Raw genomic sequence first — 18,819 nt, forward strand, 5'->3', positions numbered from 1 at the left:
CTGATGCCATCTCTTCCCCAGGTAAACAATGCACATGCACCCGACCAGCCACATGAGGTAAAAGAAAACATGATTTATCACACCAGGCCATCTTCTTTCATTGCTCTGTTGTCCAGTTCTGATGCTCACCTGCCCATTGTAGTGCATTCTGTATTCTTTCTATATAAACCAGCATTAACGTTTTCAGTAATTTGAGCTCCAGTTACTCTTTTATTGGATCGGACCACAAGGGCAGCCTTAATTTTTAACGTGCATCAATAAGAATTGGCCTTGCTGCTGGTTTGCAGTTTTTCCTTCCTTGGACCACTTATAGTAGGTCTTGGCCATTGCGGACCAGGAACAAACCACAAGAGCTGCTGTTTTGTTGTTATTCTGACCCAGTCTTCTACCTGTTACAATTTGGCCCTTGTCAAAGTTCTCAAAGTCACTCAAATCCTTACGCTTGTCATTTTATTCTTCTTTCAACACATCAACTTCAAGGACAACATGTTCACTTGCCTAATTTATCCCACCCACTTTCAGATGCCATGTAATGAGATAATCAATGTTATTCACTTTACCTGTCAGTCGTCATAATGTTATAGCTGATTGCTGTATATTTGCAATTGGGTGTATCTGAGACCTTGTAAGGTGGTCTGAATTGTGTGCATCCCCATCAGAGAGATATTTCCTCTCACCAAGAAGAAACCTGCTATCTAACTAAAAGAAAGTTCTGAGTTCCACTTTAAGGGACATATTTATTAAGCAGTCAACCTGCTATTCACAAGTCAATGCATGCTAATCTTCTGGGTACCTCTGTTTTAAATTAGTGATTTTTTGCCACTAGTGAATGCTTGGTGAAAGTCTCATTCACTGTTCTCTGAATATGTCCCGAAATGTTAGACATGTTTCAATAAATCATTTTGCTGCCTATCAGGGTAGAGATATGGGAAAATGTACTTTTGTAACCTGTACATAATGAACCTTTGGTGCCCTCTTTTGTTCAATCACTACACAGAGTTACATGAAAGGGCAAAGCTATTCATCACTTCCGGACCATACATTCCTGGACTTTGGGTGGTTGTACTGGGATGATGCCTGCAGCTACATCAGGCATTACCTCGTTACCGGTTTTTAGAGTCAACAGTCGGCTCTTTTCTAATAGCAATCAAAGCGGCTAACTTTCCCCTCGATTGCTATTACAAGCAGTGGGAAGAGATGCACCACCACCGCCGACTTCTGCAGTTTGCTCAGGCTCTCCCATCCCACCAGAAGCACCAGCTGGCTGGAGAGCCAAACAAATCTAGGATCGGCTTTGATCGTTTCTCTGCTATGGTAATCCGGAAGCAATAGCCTGACATCACTTCTGATTTACTTGGATGTCAATAGCACCGTTTTTTGAAAAATCAGCAGCATTCAAAAACACCAATCTTGGGGCTTTAAATGCTTTTAATGGCAGAGGAGGGATTTGGGGTCTCATAAACCCCAGATCACTCCATAAAGAGTACCTGTCACATGCCTATTGCTGTCACAAGGATGTTTACATTCCTTGTGACAGCAATAAAACTGATCGAAAAAAATTAAAGCAACAGTGTAATAATATAAAATCAATGTTCCCCTGCCCCCCCGTGCTTGCCCGCAAATGTGAAAGTACGCTCCTGTCATGCACGCAAACAGGCATTGTCCTACACGTGAGGTAGAGTGCCTTGAAAAACTATTCATACCCCTTGGAATTTTCCACATTTTGTCATGTTGCAACCAAAAACATAAATGTATTTTATTGGGATTTTATATGATAGACCACCACAAAGTGACACATAAATTGTGAAATGGAAGGAAAATGATTTTCAACATTTTGTACAAATAAATCTGTGAAAAGTGTGGCGTGCATTTGTATTCAGCTCCCCTCCCGGTGTAAATACTTTGTAGAACCACCTTTCACTGCAATTACAGCTGCAAGTCTTTTTGGGGATGTCTCTACCAACTTTGCACATCTACAGAGTGAAATATTTGCCAATTCTTCTTTGCAAAATAGCTTAAGCTCTGTCAGATTGGATGGAGAGCGTCTGTAAACAGCAATTGTCAAGTCTTGTCACGGATTCTCAATTGAATTTAGGTCTGGACTTTGACTGGGTCATTCTAACACATGAATATACTTTGATTTAAACCATTCCATTGTAGCTCTGGCTGTATGTTTAGGGTCGTTGTCCTGCTGGAAGGTGAACCTCCACAACAGTCTCAAGTATTTTGTAGACTCTAACAGGTTTTCTTTTAAGATTGCCCTGTGTTTGGCTCCATCCATCTTCCCATCAACTCTGACCAGCTTCCCTGTCCTGGCTGAAGAAAAGCTTCACCACAACATGATGCTGCCACCACCATGTTTCACAGTGGAGATGGTGTGTTCAGGGTGATGTGCAGTGTTAGTTTTCCACCACACATAGCATTTAGTTTTTAGGTCAAAAAGTTAAATTTTGGTCTCATCTGACCAGAGCACCTTCTTCCACATATTTGCTGTGTCCCCCACATGGCTTCTCGCAAACTGCAAATGGGACTTTTTATGGATTTCTTTCAGCAATGGCTTCCTTCTTGCCACTCTTCCATAAAGGCCAGATTTGTGGCGTGCACAACTAATAGTTGTCCTGTGGACAGATTCTCGCACCTGAGCTGTGGATCTCTGCAGCTCCTCCAGAGTTCCCATGGGCCTCTTGGCTGCTTTTCTGATTAATGCTCTCCTTGCCCAGCCTGTCATTTTAGGTGGACGGCCATGTCCTGGTAGGTTTGCAGTTGTGCCATACTCTTTCCATTTTTGGATGATGGATTGAACAGTGCTCTGTGAGATCTTCAAAGCTTTTTTATAACTTAATCCTGCTCTAAACTTCTACACAACTTTATCTCTGGTGTGTTCCTTGGCCTTCATGATGCTATTTGTTCACTAATGTTCTCTAACAAACTTCTGAGGGCTTCACAGAACAGCTGTATTTATACTGAGATTAAATTACACTCAGGTGGTCTCTATTTACTAATTAGGCGACTTCTGAAGGCAATTGGTTCCACTAGATTTTAGTTAGGGGTATCAGAGTAAAGGGGGCTGAATACAAATGAACGCCAGACTTTTCAGATATTTATTTGTAAGAAAACCATTTATCATTTTCCTTCCACTTCACAATTATGTGCCACTTTGTGTTGGTCTATCACATAAAATCCCAATAAATTACATTTATGTTTTCAGTTGTAACATGACAAAACGTGGAAAATTTCAAGGGGTATGAATACTTTTTCAAGGCACTGTATCACCGTGAATGTCAGGTCATGAGCAGTAATTATAGTACCAGACCTCCTCTGTAAATCTAAAGTGGTAACCTATAAAAGCTTTTAAAACTTCACCTATGGATAGTAATTTGTATGTTGTTTGTTGGCGTTGCACGGGAGTGCACAATTTTAAAGTGTGACATGTTTGGTATCTATTTACTCAGCATAACATATTTTACAATAAAATTGGGTTATATATTGTGTTTTTTTGCATTAATATTCAAAGAAGCATATTTCTTCCCAATACATTGTGTTGGAAAAACTGCTGTGCAAATACCGTGCGACATAAAAAATTACAAAACCCAATTTATTCTCTAGGGCCCCTGCTTTTAAAAAAATTATATACTGTTTGGGGATTCTAAGTAATTTTCTGGAAAAAAAAAACATGATTTGATTTGTAAACAAAAAGTGCCAGAAAAGGCCTGGTCTGGAAGTGTGCATTATCTGGCAGGCATGCCTAACAGCTGCTGTTGATGTCACTGTGAGCTTCCTTCTGCAGTTAAATCTCTAGACAAGCAAATACGGGTAATAATAGCAAGAAGGAATGAATTCTGAGATTTTTAAAGCTACTGTATGTGTCTTTCCAAACCCTCTCCACAGTAACATTTATAATAAGTATTGCCAATGTTTTTTCTCTTCCATTGTAACCAGCACTCCGTCACTTACCAAGGTGTAAGACCCTTAGCTTGTTCAGCAATTTTCTTTGCACATTCAATATCATCATCTAAGTTGTCATCCAGAAGTTCTAAGGAATAAAAAAAAATGATGTCAGAATTAAACTGTCTTCTCCCATCTATAAATTGGGAAATAGTACCCCCGTAGAGGTTCTTCAGAAATAATACCCTACAACTCATGAACAAAACCACCTGGTCAGCTACAGCATGTTTTATTGGTGCTGATATCAATATAATATTTAATCTTCATAAAATGTCCTTATGCACAGTAAAAGTATATCTGCCTCTGCGCAACAGAAATGTTGTAAGTAACCTGAGCTTTATACTTTACCTGGCCAAGGGAGTGTAGACAATCCTTTATATTATCGAGTTCAGATGTTTCTAAAGGGTACAGTTAAGGCTAGAGCATAAAAAGACATTTTAGACATTTTTATGCTTCCAACTTTGTGGAGACAGTTTGAGAAATGTCCTTTTCCATTTTAACATGATTGTGCTCTGTGCACTAAGCTACCTACATAAAGAAATGGCTTGACTCAAATGGTATGCACAGAATCCTGACACTTTGCAGATGAATTGGGATGCTAAGGCCGGTTCACACTAGAGTGGGCCATTCATTTGAATGAGCTGCTGTGCCTGTGGTTCACACAAGGAAAAGGTGCATGCACCTTTTCTGAAACGCATCCACATGGAAACCACATGGTCTTTTGACTATACGGCTTCTGTGTGGTTCCTGCACCCTTGATCATGCCGCAATCATGCTGCAGGATGAGATGCATGGGGGTTCCCCCCGCATCATGCAAGAGAAGCGCAAGCTGGCTGAGGGTGGTTGAGGGTGCAGGAATTGCATCAATTCCCACACCCGAAACCAGCCCACAGAGTGCAGGCTAGTGTGAACGTAGCCTAATTGTGAGACAAGTCTTCCCGTCCAACATCAGCACCTGATCTCACAAATGTTCTCCTGCCTAGTGGAATGTCTAGCCACAAATAAGTGAGGGGGGGAATTCATTTTAATGTCTATGGTTTTAGAATGGTGGAATGGGATGACCAACAAGCAAATGTGATGGTCAGATTGCCTTTCGGCCATAAGTGTGATGGTCAAGCATCCCAGTAAAATTTTTTGAGCATGGGATAAGTTTGCCTACAATAGAAAAGGAGCTGCTTTCACATCTGCCCTAAAGTTAAATATGCCAGTTCTCCCCTGTACCTTGTATGTTGGAAACAAGTTCTCATAGGTTGGCCATAATCATAAAGAGACAGATGGACATTTGCGTGTGCAGGAGCCATTTAAAGACTTGCCTCCCTCATGAGTTAAGTGACATCGGAGTGTTCTCCATTGGAGACTATCCTCCAATTAGTTTTTTGAGGAAGCTGAAGCTGACAATAGAGATAGTTGCTCTGAAAAGATGTGACATCTTTTTTTTTGCATGTGAGAAAAATCCACTCTACTTCACTATGTAGAGACATGATCAGTACTCCCCTGGCCAGGTGGAACATTGTAATGACTTGCAATACCTCCTGACTGTTGTTAGAGCGAGAAAGAGTATCCAATTTATAGAACAGAATAAGAATTTATGAAACCTTTCTCTTGGTGCACTGATGACCTGTTCATAAGTGAATAGCATTATGGCAGTGCTAACATTGTCGCCTAATGATGCCCTGAGCAGGAATGAACCTTACTGTAGTGTAGTTAGGACTGTCTCCTGGAGACATCTTGTCTCTGGGTGAATAGCGGTGGACCAGTGTTTGAGCTGTCTTCTAGTGATGCCCTGTTCTTTGGTGAATAGTATTGGAGCAGTGTTGGGACTATCTCTAAGTGATGTCCTGTTCTTAGATGAATGGTATGGGACAACGTTAGGACTATCCCCTGCTGATGCCCTGTACTTAGGTAAACCGTACTGGAGCCTGCGTTCCACAGTGCTTCTCCTGGTTCGGTCATAGGGCAGTGTTACCAACAACAGGCTGTTACAGGACTTCCTTTCCATGGCCATCTCAGGTACATCCAGTAAACAGCCAATGGTCTCGTACACAATCTTAAAATAGAAGGGCCAACTTTAAAATGGAGAACCATCTAGAGCAGGGGTGGGCAACTGTGGCCCTCAGCTGTTGTAGAACTACAAGTCCCATGAGGCATTGCAAAACTGACAGTTACAAGCATGACTCCCAAAAGCAGAGGCATGATGGGACTTGTAGTTCACCAACAGCTGGATGCCACAGTTACCCACCCCTGATCTAGAGCCAATGTAAGTCACCATAAAGACAGCAGGGCAGTCAAAGTAGTCAAGGCACATATTTTCCAAAGAGGGGTCTCTTGGTACATACCTTAGGAACAAACTCAGTTTACAGTGGGGATCGAAAGTTTGGGCACCCCAGCTAAAAATTTGTATTAATGTGCATAAAGAAGCCAAGGAAAGATGGAAAAATCTCCAAAAGGCATCAAATTACAGATTAGACATTCTTATAATGTGTCAACAAAAGTTAGATTTTATTTCCATCATTTACACTTTCAAAATAACAGAAAACAAAAAAATGGCGTCTGCAAAAGTTTGGGCACCCTGCAGAGTTAATATCTTGTACTGCCCCCTTTGACAAGTATCACAGCTTGTAAACACTTTTTGTAGCCAGCCAAGAGTCTTTCAATTCTTGTTTGAGGTGTCTTTGCCCATTCTTCCTTACAAAAGTCTTCCAGTTCTTTGAGATTTCTGGGCTGTCTGTCACGCACTGCTCTTTTAAGGTCTATCCATAGATTTTCAATTATGTTGAGGTCAGGAGATTGTGAAGGCCATGGCAAAACCTTCAGTTTACGCCTCTTGATGTAATCCCCCGTGGATTTCGAGGTGTGTTTAGGATCATTATCCATTTGTAGAAGCCATCCTCTCTTTAACTTCAGCTTTTTCACAGATGGCATCAAGTTACCATCCAAAATTTGCTGAAATTTTATTGAATCCATTTTTCTTTCTACTAGTGAGATGTTCCCTGTGCCACTGGCTGCAACACAACCCCAAAGCATGATTGATCCAACCCCATGCTTAACAGTTGGACAGAGGTTCTTTTCATTAAATTCTGTGCCCCTTCTTCTCCAAACGTACCTTTGCTCATTCCGGCCAAAAAGTTACATTTTAACCTCATCGGTCCACAGAACTTGTTTCCAAAATGCATCAGGATTGTCTATATGTTCATTTGCAAAGTTCAAACGATGATTTTTGTGGTGAGGACGTAGAAGAGGTTTTCTTCTGATGACTCTTCCATGAAGACCATATTTGTACAAGTATCTCTTTATAGTGGAATAGTGTACCACAACTCCAGTGTCTGCCAGATCTTTCTGGAGGGATCGTGCAGTCAAACGTGGGTTTTGAATTGTTGTTCTCACAATCCTGCGAGCTGTTCTGTCTGATATTTTTCTTGGTCTTCCAGATGTTGCTTTAACTTCCACTGTTCCTGATGACTGCCATTTCTTAATTACATTCCGAACAGAGGATATTGACATCTGAAAACGCTTTGCTATCTTCTTATAGCCTTCTCCAGTTTTGTGAGAGTCAACTATTTTCAGTTTCAGTTTTCTAGACAACTGCTTAGAAGAACCCATGGTGCTGATTGTTGGGGCAAGGTCAGATTAGTCTGGGCATTTAAAACCTTTGAGATTGACATAACCTGGTCTTCCCAGACGATGATTGAGAACAATCCATGACACTGGCAGGTCTCAGCTTTGCCAAGGGGGCAGTGCATGCTATAAATTCTGCAGGGTGCCCAAACTTTTGCAGACGCCATTTTTTTGTTTTCTGTTATTTTGAAAGTGTAAATGGTGGAAATAAAATCTAACTTTTGTTGACATATTATAAGAATGTCTAATCTGTAATTTGATGCCTTTTGGAGATTTTTCCATCTTTCCTTGGCTTCTTTATGCACATTAATACAAATTTTTAGCTGGGGTGCCCAAACTTTCGATCCCCACTGTACATCAATCCAGCCTGTATGTCTTACATTGGGTCTGGATGGTTCCCCATTGGTAAGTTGGTCCTTCTATTTTAAGATCATGTATACCAATGGCTGTTTACTGAATGTACCTGAATTTCCCACCTGAGAGGCAGTGACTTCGCCTTGTCTAGGCATTTGCAGCTCTATGGGCAACATGCACATGCTATGAATTGCAATCTACCCTACTGACTGATATTACTCTATTAACTGGTTGCTGTCCAGCCGCAGTGTTTATACTGCGGCAGTGGGGCACCGCTGCACAGAATCACGTTTTTAAACGTCATTCTACAAAACAGGTAGGGGGCGCGCGCGACCGCCCTACCCGCACCGCCGATCGCAGCCGCGGGTGTCAATAACTGGGTCCCGGACGGTCATTACCCGCCGTGTCCTGGCGATTGCCGGCAATCACTGACAGGGAGCACGGCTGCAGTGTTTACACTGCAGCTCTGCTCCCTGTCAGTTCCAAGCACACTGATCCTGAGAGCAGAGTTTATCTCTTGGGATCAGTGTGTTCCTGTGAAGCACACCCCCCCGCCCCCTAGTAAAACACTCCCCTCACACAGTTAATCCTTTCAGTACCTAAAAAAAGTTAACCCTTTCCTCCCCAGTGCCATTAGTACAGTGGGTTTTTTTTCACTGATCACTGTATTGGTGTCACTGGGGATGTCAGTGACCCCAAGTCAGTTCCCCCCCCAGTGTCAGAAAGTCGCTGATTGCCACCATAAGTCGCTGATCACCACCATAAGTCGCTGATCGCCGCCATAAGTCGCCGATTGCCGCCATTATTAGTATAAAAAAAATTTAAAATCCATTATCTATACCGCCATTTGTAAACACTATAACTTTCACGTAAACCAATAAATTTACATGTATTGGAATTTTTTTTTAGCAAAGACATGTCGTAGAATACATTTTGGCCAAAATGTATGACGAAATTTGATTTTTAAATTTTTTTACTGGACATGTTTTATAGCAAAAAGTCCAAAATATTGTTTTTTTCTCAAAATTGTCAGCCTTTTTTTTTATAGCGCAAAAAATAAAAAACGCACAGGCGATCAAATACCGCCGAAAGAAAGCTCAATTTGTGGGAAAAAAAGGATGTAAATTTAATTTGGGTGCAGTGTTGCATGACCACACAATTGTCAAAGTAACGCAGCAACGTAACATAAACCGCTTCTGTAACCGCTTCCTGACCGCCCTATAGCAGAAATACTGCTACGGGGCTGCATGGGTGCACAAAATCACACACATATATATATATATATATATATATATATATATACATACATGTGATTCGCGCTCCCGTGGTATTCACACCCCTCCCAGATAGCGTCAGATTGCCCGTCAGTACACCAGTCATCACATTTAATCCCTTGATTGCCAGGAACACGCTCATGCACAATAAACCTCCATTGCTAGTATAGTGTCTGAACGGGTCAATATCTTTGATCAGATCAGCACTATACCAGTGTTCACATTAGTATAGCGTCCCCAAAAACGCAGCGTTAGCGAGATCAGCCCCGGCACCTGCCAGCACCTGCGTTTAGCCCCTACGCTTACCCCCCCCCTTTCTCCCCCAGCAAGTGCAGTGTCAGTAGGTCACTGTCACTTGATACATTGCACACAAAGCCGCAGTGTTCGCAGAATCAGGCCTGATCTCTGTTAGCACTTGTAAGTGAATTTTGATGACTCTCATATGCAGCAGAGTGCCAGTACTAGTGCCGCTCTACCTTTTGGTGAACTGGCGAGTACTAGTCGCCTAGTACATCCTGGTCTTTCACATATCTCTTAGATTGTAAGCTCCCAGGATCAGGCCCTCCTAACCCTCTTGTATTGAACCGTATTGTTCTGTATTGTCTCCCATTATATTGTAGCGCTGAGCAAACTGATGGCACCATAAATCCTATATAATATTAATAATAATACCAGCACTACAGTATGACTTGGCGACGTGGCGAGTCCCATAAATGCAGTACAAGCTGGTGCTGTGGCGAGCACAAGTATTGTCCTGCAACCACAAAGAATTCGCACACAGGCCCGTAGAGCTCCTAGTATCCTTCCGGATGTGCTTGCAAATCCCGATTGACAGCCCACAAATTCTGCAGCATCCGTACTTCCCCCATTCACTGCCCAATCCGGAATTCAGGTGGAAATAGCAAATTTGACTACTCCCCTTATTTTTGGAGTTATTGTTCACAGAATATCTGTATGAGTTGATTGTGGATCAAAGCAGTTTATATGCACAACAATTTATCGCCGCCAATCCAAATTCAAACCTTGCCAGACCAATCACATGGAAACGCATTACGGTTTTCGAATTTAAATTTTTTTTGGGCCTAACCCTCAACATGGGCATTACTAAAAAAATTAATTGCGGTTGTATTGGTCCACAGACCCGATTCATCATATGCCCGTGTTCTCTGCTGCCATGGCCAGGCATAGATATGAGAGTATAATGTGTTTTATGCATTTCAGCGACAGTACACTCTGTCATCCTCGGGGTGACCCTGAATTTGACCGGCTACACAAAATTCAGCCCCTCGTAAATCACCTTAACCAAAAATTTGCAGAGGTCTATACTCCCCAGCAAAACATCTGCGTTGATGAGTCCCTCATTAATTTTTCTGGCCGCCTTGCATTCAAACAACTTCTCCCCAGCAAGCGTGCCAGATATGAGGTGAAGATGTAGAAGACCTGTGAGAGGACAACAGGCTATACTTATAGATTTACGAGGGAAAAGATAGTCACGAGGAGCCCCCCGGATGCCCAGACTACATGGGGAGCAGTGGCAAGATAGTTTGGGACTTGGTGTCATCATTTCTCCATATGGGGTACCACTTATACGTGGACAATTTTTATTCAAGCGTGCCACTATTTAAACATTTGTTCAATCTTGGAACTGGCGCATGTGGCACCGTGCGACCTAATGTGTGCCCACCATTAGAAGTGGGTGGATGCAGGGCGGTATATTCTAATGGTGGGCATACCACACAATTTTTTTGGAAGAGATTTGTATGCACAGGCTGCATACAAAAAAAAAGAACATATCATATATAACCAACATGGATCAGCGATGTACTGGTACATCACTGGACTTTGGTTATACCAGTATGATGTCTACAGCTGCAGGCATCACCCTGGTATCATTTTGTTCAGCCGGCAATCAGCTTTAATGTAAAACCAATCCTAGTGGCTAATTAGCTGCAGGATTGCTTTTACAAGCAGAGGGAGATGATGCCCCCCCTCCCCCGCTGCCTTCCACGGCCTTCTCGGGCAGTCCCGTGCCATCGAGGGAACCTGAGAATGCAGCCGGTGTTTCTGCCAGCTGACCATAGAGCTGATTGGAGACCAGAATGGTGCCAATCATCTCTATAGTCTAAGAAATCGCAAGCTACGAGCATTTCATCACTTCAGTTTCACAGGATATAAACAGCGCCATTTGTAAATTGGGAAAGCATCTGATCACACCGATTTTGGTTTAATTAGATTATGTAAGGGCAGAGGAGATATCTAGAGTCTGATAGACCCCAGATTTCTCAAAAAAGAATATATGACAATGCCCATTGAAGTTATAGGGGATATTTGCATTCCCTGTGATAGCATTAAAAGTGATTAAAAAAAATGAAAGGTACAATGTAAAAATAAAAAAATCAAAATAACTTAAAAAAAATAATAAAAAACTCGCCCCTCCCATGTGCACACACCTGTGTGCACAAGCCTTGACCCTGTACCGGTATGTAAACAGTGGTTGCACCATGCATGTGAAGTATCACCATGAACGTCAGATCAAGGGCAGTAATGCTAACACTAGACCTCCTCTGTAAATCTAAAATGGTAGCTTTTAAAGGCTTTTAAAGCGTTGCCTATGGATATTAAAAATGTATGCAGTTTGTCGCCATTACACGGGGCATGCGCAGTTTTAAAGCATGCCATGTTTGGTATCTATTTACTCGGCATACCATTATCTTTTATATTTTACCAAATAATTGGCCAATATATTGTGTTTTTGTGCATTAAAAGTAAAAAAAGTGTATTTTTTTAAAAAATTTCCTTTTGAAAAATCACTGCGTGAGTACTATGTGCCATACAAAATTGTAGTACCCACCATTTTATTCACTAGGGTGTCTGATTTTAAAAAATATATAATGTTTGGGGGTTTAAATTAATTTCCTAGCAAAAAATACAGATTTTTTTCATGTGAACAAAAAGTGTCAGAAAAGGCTTGATCTTCAGGTGGTTAGAAGGGTGAATGATGTGTGGCATAAACTTCTAATGCTAGGCATAAAATGCCCCCACCCCCCAAAACAACCCCTTTTTGGAAAGTAGACACCCCAACCTATTTGCTGAGAGGCATGTTGAATCAATAGAAGAATTTATTTTTTTTACCACAAGTGTTTGGAAAATGACAAAAAAAATTTTTTTTTTATTTTTACACAAAATTGTCACTTAAATGATTTACTGCTCACACATGCCATGGTTATATGTGGAATTACTCCCCAAAATACATTCTGCTGCTTCTCCCGAGTATGGGGGTACCACATGTGAGAGATGATTTGGCAGTCTAGCCAAGTACAGGACCCCAAAATCCAATAAGCACCTTCAGTCTTTTAAAGGGCTTTATTTCCTCATTACACTTCCAGACTACCTATCACAGTTTCAGAGGCCCTGAAATGCCAGGATAGAACCTAGCCCCCCCAAATGGCCCTTTTTGGGAAAGTAGACACCCCAAGGAATTTGATAAGAAACATGGTAAGTATTTTGCAGATCTCATTTGTTGCCACAAGTTTTTGGAAAATGAAGAAAAAAAACAAAAACATATTTTTATCTATTCTTTTTTTATATTTCAAAACCTTGTGAGAAAAAATGAGATCTGCAAAATACTCACCATGCCTCTTTTTAAATTTCTTGGGGTGTCTACTTTCCAGAGAGGGGTCATTTGGGGGGTGGTTGGTGCTATCCTGGCATGTCAGGGCCTTTGAAACTTTGATAGGTAGTGAGGAAGTGTAATGAGGAAGTTACGCACCTTCAGGCTTCCAAAGTCGTCATTGGATTTCAGGCTCCTGTATGTGGCTAAACTCCCAAAAAAGTCTCACATATGTGGTATCCCCATACTTGGTAGAAGTAGAAGAATATATTTTGGGATGTAATTCCACATATACCCATGGCTTGGGCAAGAAATAAATCATTTAAATGACAACTTTGTGTAAAAAAAAAAAAATGTTTTTGTCATTTTACAGAAACTTGTGAAAAAAAAATAAATCTTCCATGGACTCAATATGCCACTCAATAGATAGCTTAGGGTGTCTACTTTCCAAAAAGGGGTCATTTGAAGGTGTTTGTACTATCCTGGTATTTTAGCACCTCATGAAATGTGATGGGCAGTCAGAAAGTAAAAGCTGTGTAAATTCCATTATCTATACCAGCAATGGGCAAACTACGGCCCGCGGGCCGTATATGGCCCGGCGGACCTTTTAATCCGGCCCGCGGAGCTAGGCTCCCGCTAGGCTCCTCTCACAGTCCGCCCTGAAGACCGGTGTAGCATGAAAATCTGTCTCCTATGAGGATCTGTCCCCCTCGACGTATATGCGCATGTGCCGGAGATCGCTGATCGGCTGCTAATGCCTGAAACTGGCACATGCGCAGATACGTCGAGGGGGACAGATCCTCATAGGAGACAGATTTTCATGCTACACCGGAACGGCGCGGGAACACGGCGAGAGGAACGCGCGGAGCAAAGGTAAGTGAATTGACACAGGGGGGACTTAATATGGGGGATGAATTAATATGGGGAATGAATTACTATATGGGGGATGAATTACTATATGGGGGATGAATTACTATGGGGGATGAATTACTATATGGGGGATGAATTACTATGGGGGATGAATTACTATGGGGGATGAATTACTATATGGGGGATGAATTACTATAGGGGGGATGAATTACTATATGGGGGATGAATTACTATATGGGGGATGAATTACTATGGGAGATGAATTACTATGGGGGATGAATTACTATATGGGGGATGAATTACTATATGGGGGACGAAATTACTATATGGGGGATGAATTACTATGGGGAATGAATTACTATATGGTTGATGAATTACTATGGGGGATGAATTACTATATGGGGGATGAATTACTATGGGGGATGAATTACTATATGGGGGATGAATTACTATATGGGGGATTAATTACTATGCTTACTATGGGGGAATATTACTATACTTACTATGGATGACACATACACATCATTCATCTACTCTTGGTCCGGCCCCCGGGTCCAATATATGAACCCATTGCGGCCCTCAAATCAAAAAGTTTGCCCACCCCTGATCTATACCATAGTTTGTAGACGCTATAACTTTCACACAAAGCAATAAATATACACTTATTGGGATTTTTTTAACCAAAAACAGGTAGCAGAATACATTTTGGCCTAAATTTATTACAAAATTTTAGTTTATTTGGATATTTTTTATGACTGAAATGAGAAAATATAGTTTTTTTCAAAAATTTCTGTTTATAGCGCCAACAATAAAAAGTGCACAGGTGATCAAATACAACCAAAAGAAAGCTCTATTTGTGTGAAAAAAGTACATAAATTTAATTTATGTACTGTATTGCATGACCGCTCAATTCTCCATTAAACTAGCGCAGCGCTCTATAGCAAAAAAATGGCGTAAATTGCAGTATCTATACCATAGTTTGTAGACGCTATAACTTTCACACAAAACAATCAATATACACTTAGTGGGATTTTTTTACCATAAACATGTAGCAGAATACATTTTGGCCTAAATTTCTAACTAACTTTGAGTTTACTATATATTTTTTATAGCTGAAAGTAAAAAACATAGTTTTTCTTCAAAATTTTCAGTCTTTTTTGTTTATAGCATGAAAAATAAAACGCACAGGTGATCAAATACCACCGAAAGAAAGCTCTATTTGTGTGAAAAAAAGGACGTAAATTTTGTTTTGGTGCAACATTGCATGACCGCGCAATTATCAGTTGAATTAGTGCAGCGCTGAGTAGCAAAAATAGGCCTGGTCAGGAAGGGGGGTAAATCTTCTGGAGGGCAAGTGGTTAAAGTTTTTTTTTAATGTTACCTACAGGTAAGCTTATATTAAATCTTACCCATAGGTAATATGGGAATCTCCTAGACATGCACCTTTTAGGAGATATTCTCTCTTCATTTAATCCAGCGTATGCACTCTGAAGGAACCGCATATCCGTTCCGTTCCATCAGAGCTGTGTGCCGGGGCTTGGGACTCCTGCAGACACGTGCGGGATTGACATTGTTGTGGCCCGGCCTGTCAGAATGCCGGAGCTTGTGAACCTGGAAGGAAGACTCATGAAGATGGAAGTCTCTACAGCGATGACAGCGTGCCACTGGGGGGGCTTTGTTTTAAGGTACGTTTTACATAATGTGCTAGTATGTCATGCAAACTAGCACATTATGACATTACCTTGCAGGGGACTTTTTTTTTGTCAGTGGTTTACTACCGCTTTAAAGATTAGGAGTGGGTTCCAGTGTACAGATTATGTACCATGTGCCCTTGAAGAAGGATTCCTGAAATGTGTCAAGTCCACATGTGGATTGTAATCAGAATCTTTGCATGATGTGAACCCCTATGTGGAGAGTCATTTTTAATGTTGTGTATTATAGATTTCCACACAAAGTCCATGGCTGCATATCCTATCCATAGTTGTATATGATTTGTGTGGACATCCTAGTGAAGTCCTTTCCTTAGATGAAGCAGATGAAGGAATGTCTCTTGGAAATATACTGTTTTTGGGTGAATAGTATTGGGCTGTCATAGAACCGTCTTCTGGTGATGCCCTTTCCTTGGGTGAATAGTTTTGAGTAGTGTTAGGACTATCTTTTGGTAATACTCTGTCCTTGAGAGAATATTACTGGAGAAATGGTAGGACTACATCTTGTTGATTGCATGTTCTTTGGTGAATAATATTGAGCAGTGTTAGGACTGTCTATATTCTGTCTATGACTGAATAGTATTTTATCGGAGTTAGGACTATTGTATCTCCTCGCGATGTCCTGTTTGTGGGTGAATAGTATAGGGCAGTGCTAGGACCATGTCCTGGTGATGTCCTGCCCTTGGGTAAATAGTATTGTAGTGGTGTTGGCACTGTCTCCTGATGATGTGCTGTCCTTGGGTGAATGGTTTTGAGCCGTGTTCAGACTTTGTCCTGGCAGTGTCCTGCCCTTAGGTAAATGTTATTGAACAGTGTTAAAGTGGTTGATTTATACCTACAGGTAAGCCTATAATAAGGCACAGCACAGCCATCCAAAGCAGTATGCTCACAGTGAAGCACACAGACACAGCTCCCCAGTAAAACACACCCAGCACACAGTTAACCCTTTGATTGCCCCTCATGTTAACCCCTTCCTGCCAAGTGCCATTAGTATAGTGTCAGTGCTTTTTTTTTAAACACTGATCACTGTATTGCTGTCACTGGGGGATGTCAGTGACATCAAGTCAAATCCCCCCAGTGTTAGAATTCCCATCGCAGTCCCGCTATAAGTTGCTGATCGCCACCATTACAGTAAACATAAAAAGATAAAATAAATCCCAGTATATATACCGCCAGTTGTAAATGCTAAAACTTTCACGTAAACCAATTAATTTACATGTATTGGGATTTTTTTTAGCAAAGACATGTAGCAGAATACATTTTGGCCTAAATTTATGATGACATTTTTTTACTGGACATGTTTAATAGCAAAAAGTCCAAAATATTGTTTTTTTTTCTCAAAATTGTCCGTCTTTTTTTTATAGTGCAAAAAATAAAAAAAAGCATAGGCGATCAAATACCACTGAAAGAAAGCTCAATTCATGGGGAAAAAAAGGACATAAATTTTATTTAGGCGCAGCGTTGCATGACCGCGCAATTGTCAGTCAAAGTAACACAGTGGCATAAGGCAAAAAATGGCCTGGTCAGGAAGGGGGGTAAATGCTCAGGAAGGCAAGTGGTTAAGCAGTTTTGTTTTCAACTGTAATTAGTTCTTATCCTGGAGTATCCTACTAAATTCCCCATCCCTATCCAAGTTTTCCAATAATAAAACTACAAAACAACCCCTAGACTGATCATTGGAGAGAACGAGCGAAAGTGTGTGTGCACCTGGCTGTGAAACTACGTTGTGCCTGGCTGCGGGGCTAAATTAGGGAAGACCTGGACAATAATTACAGTGGCTCCTGCGGGGTTAAGCACTACATGCGGTTTACTACCACTTGAAGACTGTCTTGTGGTGTGGGAAATTTTGAGTTTTGGCATGTGTGATATCTATTATCTTGGCGCAACATCATCTTTTATATTTTATTTAAAATAAATGGGTATTATATTGTGTTTGTGTACACTAAACTTTATTTTTGTGTATTTGTCCTTCAAAATTTGATTTTATTCTCTAAGGTCTCTGTTGTCAGAAATTATATAATAATTGGGGGTTCTATGTTATTTTTTAACAAAAAAAAAGCTGATTTTAAAGTGTGTGAAAAATTAAAAAAAATCACCCTGAACAGCTAGCTGTTAGGTCAGCATAACATCCATCCAGCTATGTCAGAGGTAGGTCATGGAATCTTGATGCCCCCCTCCTGTATTTCTTTCAAAATAATTCTACTTACAAATTTGTACTTCATAGCTAGTGTTTCCTGTGATTATGTTTTTCTTTCTCTAGTGTACAAATATTTGTTAATAAAAATGCATTCTGGAAAGAGAGCATTTCCAAAATCAGTCAGTCAATCGATTATACTTACGATTACAGTCAATATTACATCCATTGGTAGCTCCTGCTGTCTTTCCATCATTGCACCAATATTTGCTGTTAATTTGAAATATTCCATAATCGCTGCTTCCGCCACTATTTTGGTTTATCGCTGCAGTATTAAAATCACTTTCATGTTTCACAAGACATACCCCTGTGTTAATTAAAGTAAATACATTATTCTGATAAAGTACAGATGTATATCAAGAAAACACAAAATGTAGGACTTTACTGGCATTGAAGGGGAACCCACACATTTCTTTGTATAAAAGTACACATTTTATTCATTACACCAGAACAACATCAACAATTTCTATAGTTAAAAATAAAAATTCTCAATGTCAATTCCAATGCTTCCTACTGCTGACTCACTACCACAAAAATAGTATTACATATGTCGAAACATTAATAGTATGGTATCTAAAGCAATCATTGTGGTGGTGAGTCCTCATGAGTCAACGAGTTTCTCTTCCTCAGGACGCATGAGATTACAGCAGAGGTTACTATATTAGAGAACAAGAAAACATTTGATATAAACAGCAAATGTCATACATATCTGAAGCATAGCTTTCTACATATAGCGCTCAAATGAAACAATAATATATATACACATACACACATACATATAATTATAGCTCCACCTTAATTGAGCATGTATTCGCAACATGGGTAGTCCTCTTGGGCGGGCACTGGAGCACATATAGTAATCGGCAACTGGTCAACCGCAGTCAATCTTACTCGATAATAAATATATACATATGAGCATGCCATATAGCCGTAATAAATGATGCTATCCAGTATAGCAACACCATCAATTTTACCTGTTAGATTTCAGTCAATGGTCAAGCCCACTTGTTAATAACTGGAAATATACTGCTGGAAATAATCATTGGCATATAAGTCTGTACCGCTGTTGAATAAGATGCGGTCTTTAACCACTTCCCGACCGGCCCATGTACATAAACGGCCGGATGGGAGCAGTGCAGGACCGGGTGGCCCCCGCATTCACTGCCTGTGCGCATTCCCAGGGAGCGTGCGGCACCACGATCCGGTGCCCGCTGTGTCCAGGGGACACAGCAAAACACTGGTTGCTGT

At 40.8% G+C, this 18,819-nt stretch overlaps 1 protein-coding gene across 1 annotated transcript in view; it reads right to left on the bottom strand.

The window, feature by feature from the left end:
• Positions 1 to 18,819, bottom strand: part of LOC149455795 (lysozyme C-like) — a 51,591-nt gene that overhangs the window by 10,963 nt on the left and 21,809 nt on the right. The window contains exons 3-4 of the mRNA XM_089685881.1: positions 17,717 to 17,878; positions 3,955 to 4,033 (exon numbers count right to left, since the gene is read on the bottom strand). Of these exons, the coding sequence (XP_089542007.1) occupies positions 3,955 to 4,033; positions 17,717 to 17,878 (241 nt within the window). The remainder of the gene's footprint in view (positions 1 to 3,954; positions 4,034 to 17,716; positions 17,879 to 18,819) is intronic.

The sequence above is a fragment of the Staurois parvus genome, unplaced genomic scaffold (genome assembly GCF_062004578.1).
Source record: "Staurois parvus isolate SC_StPar_1 unplaced genomic scaffold, SC_StPar_1.0 ptg000388l, whole genome shotgun sequence".
Taxonomy (NCBI): Eukaryota; Metazoa; Chordata; class Amphibia; order Anura; family Ranidae; genus Staurois; species Staurois parvus.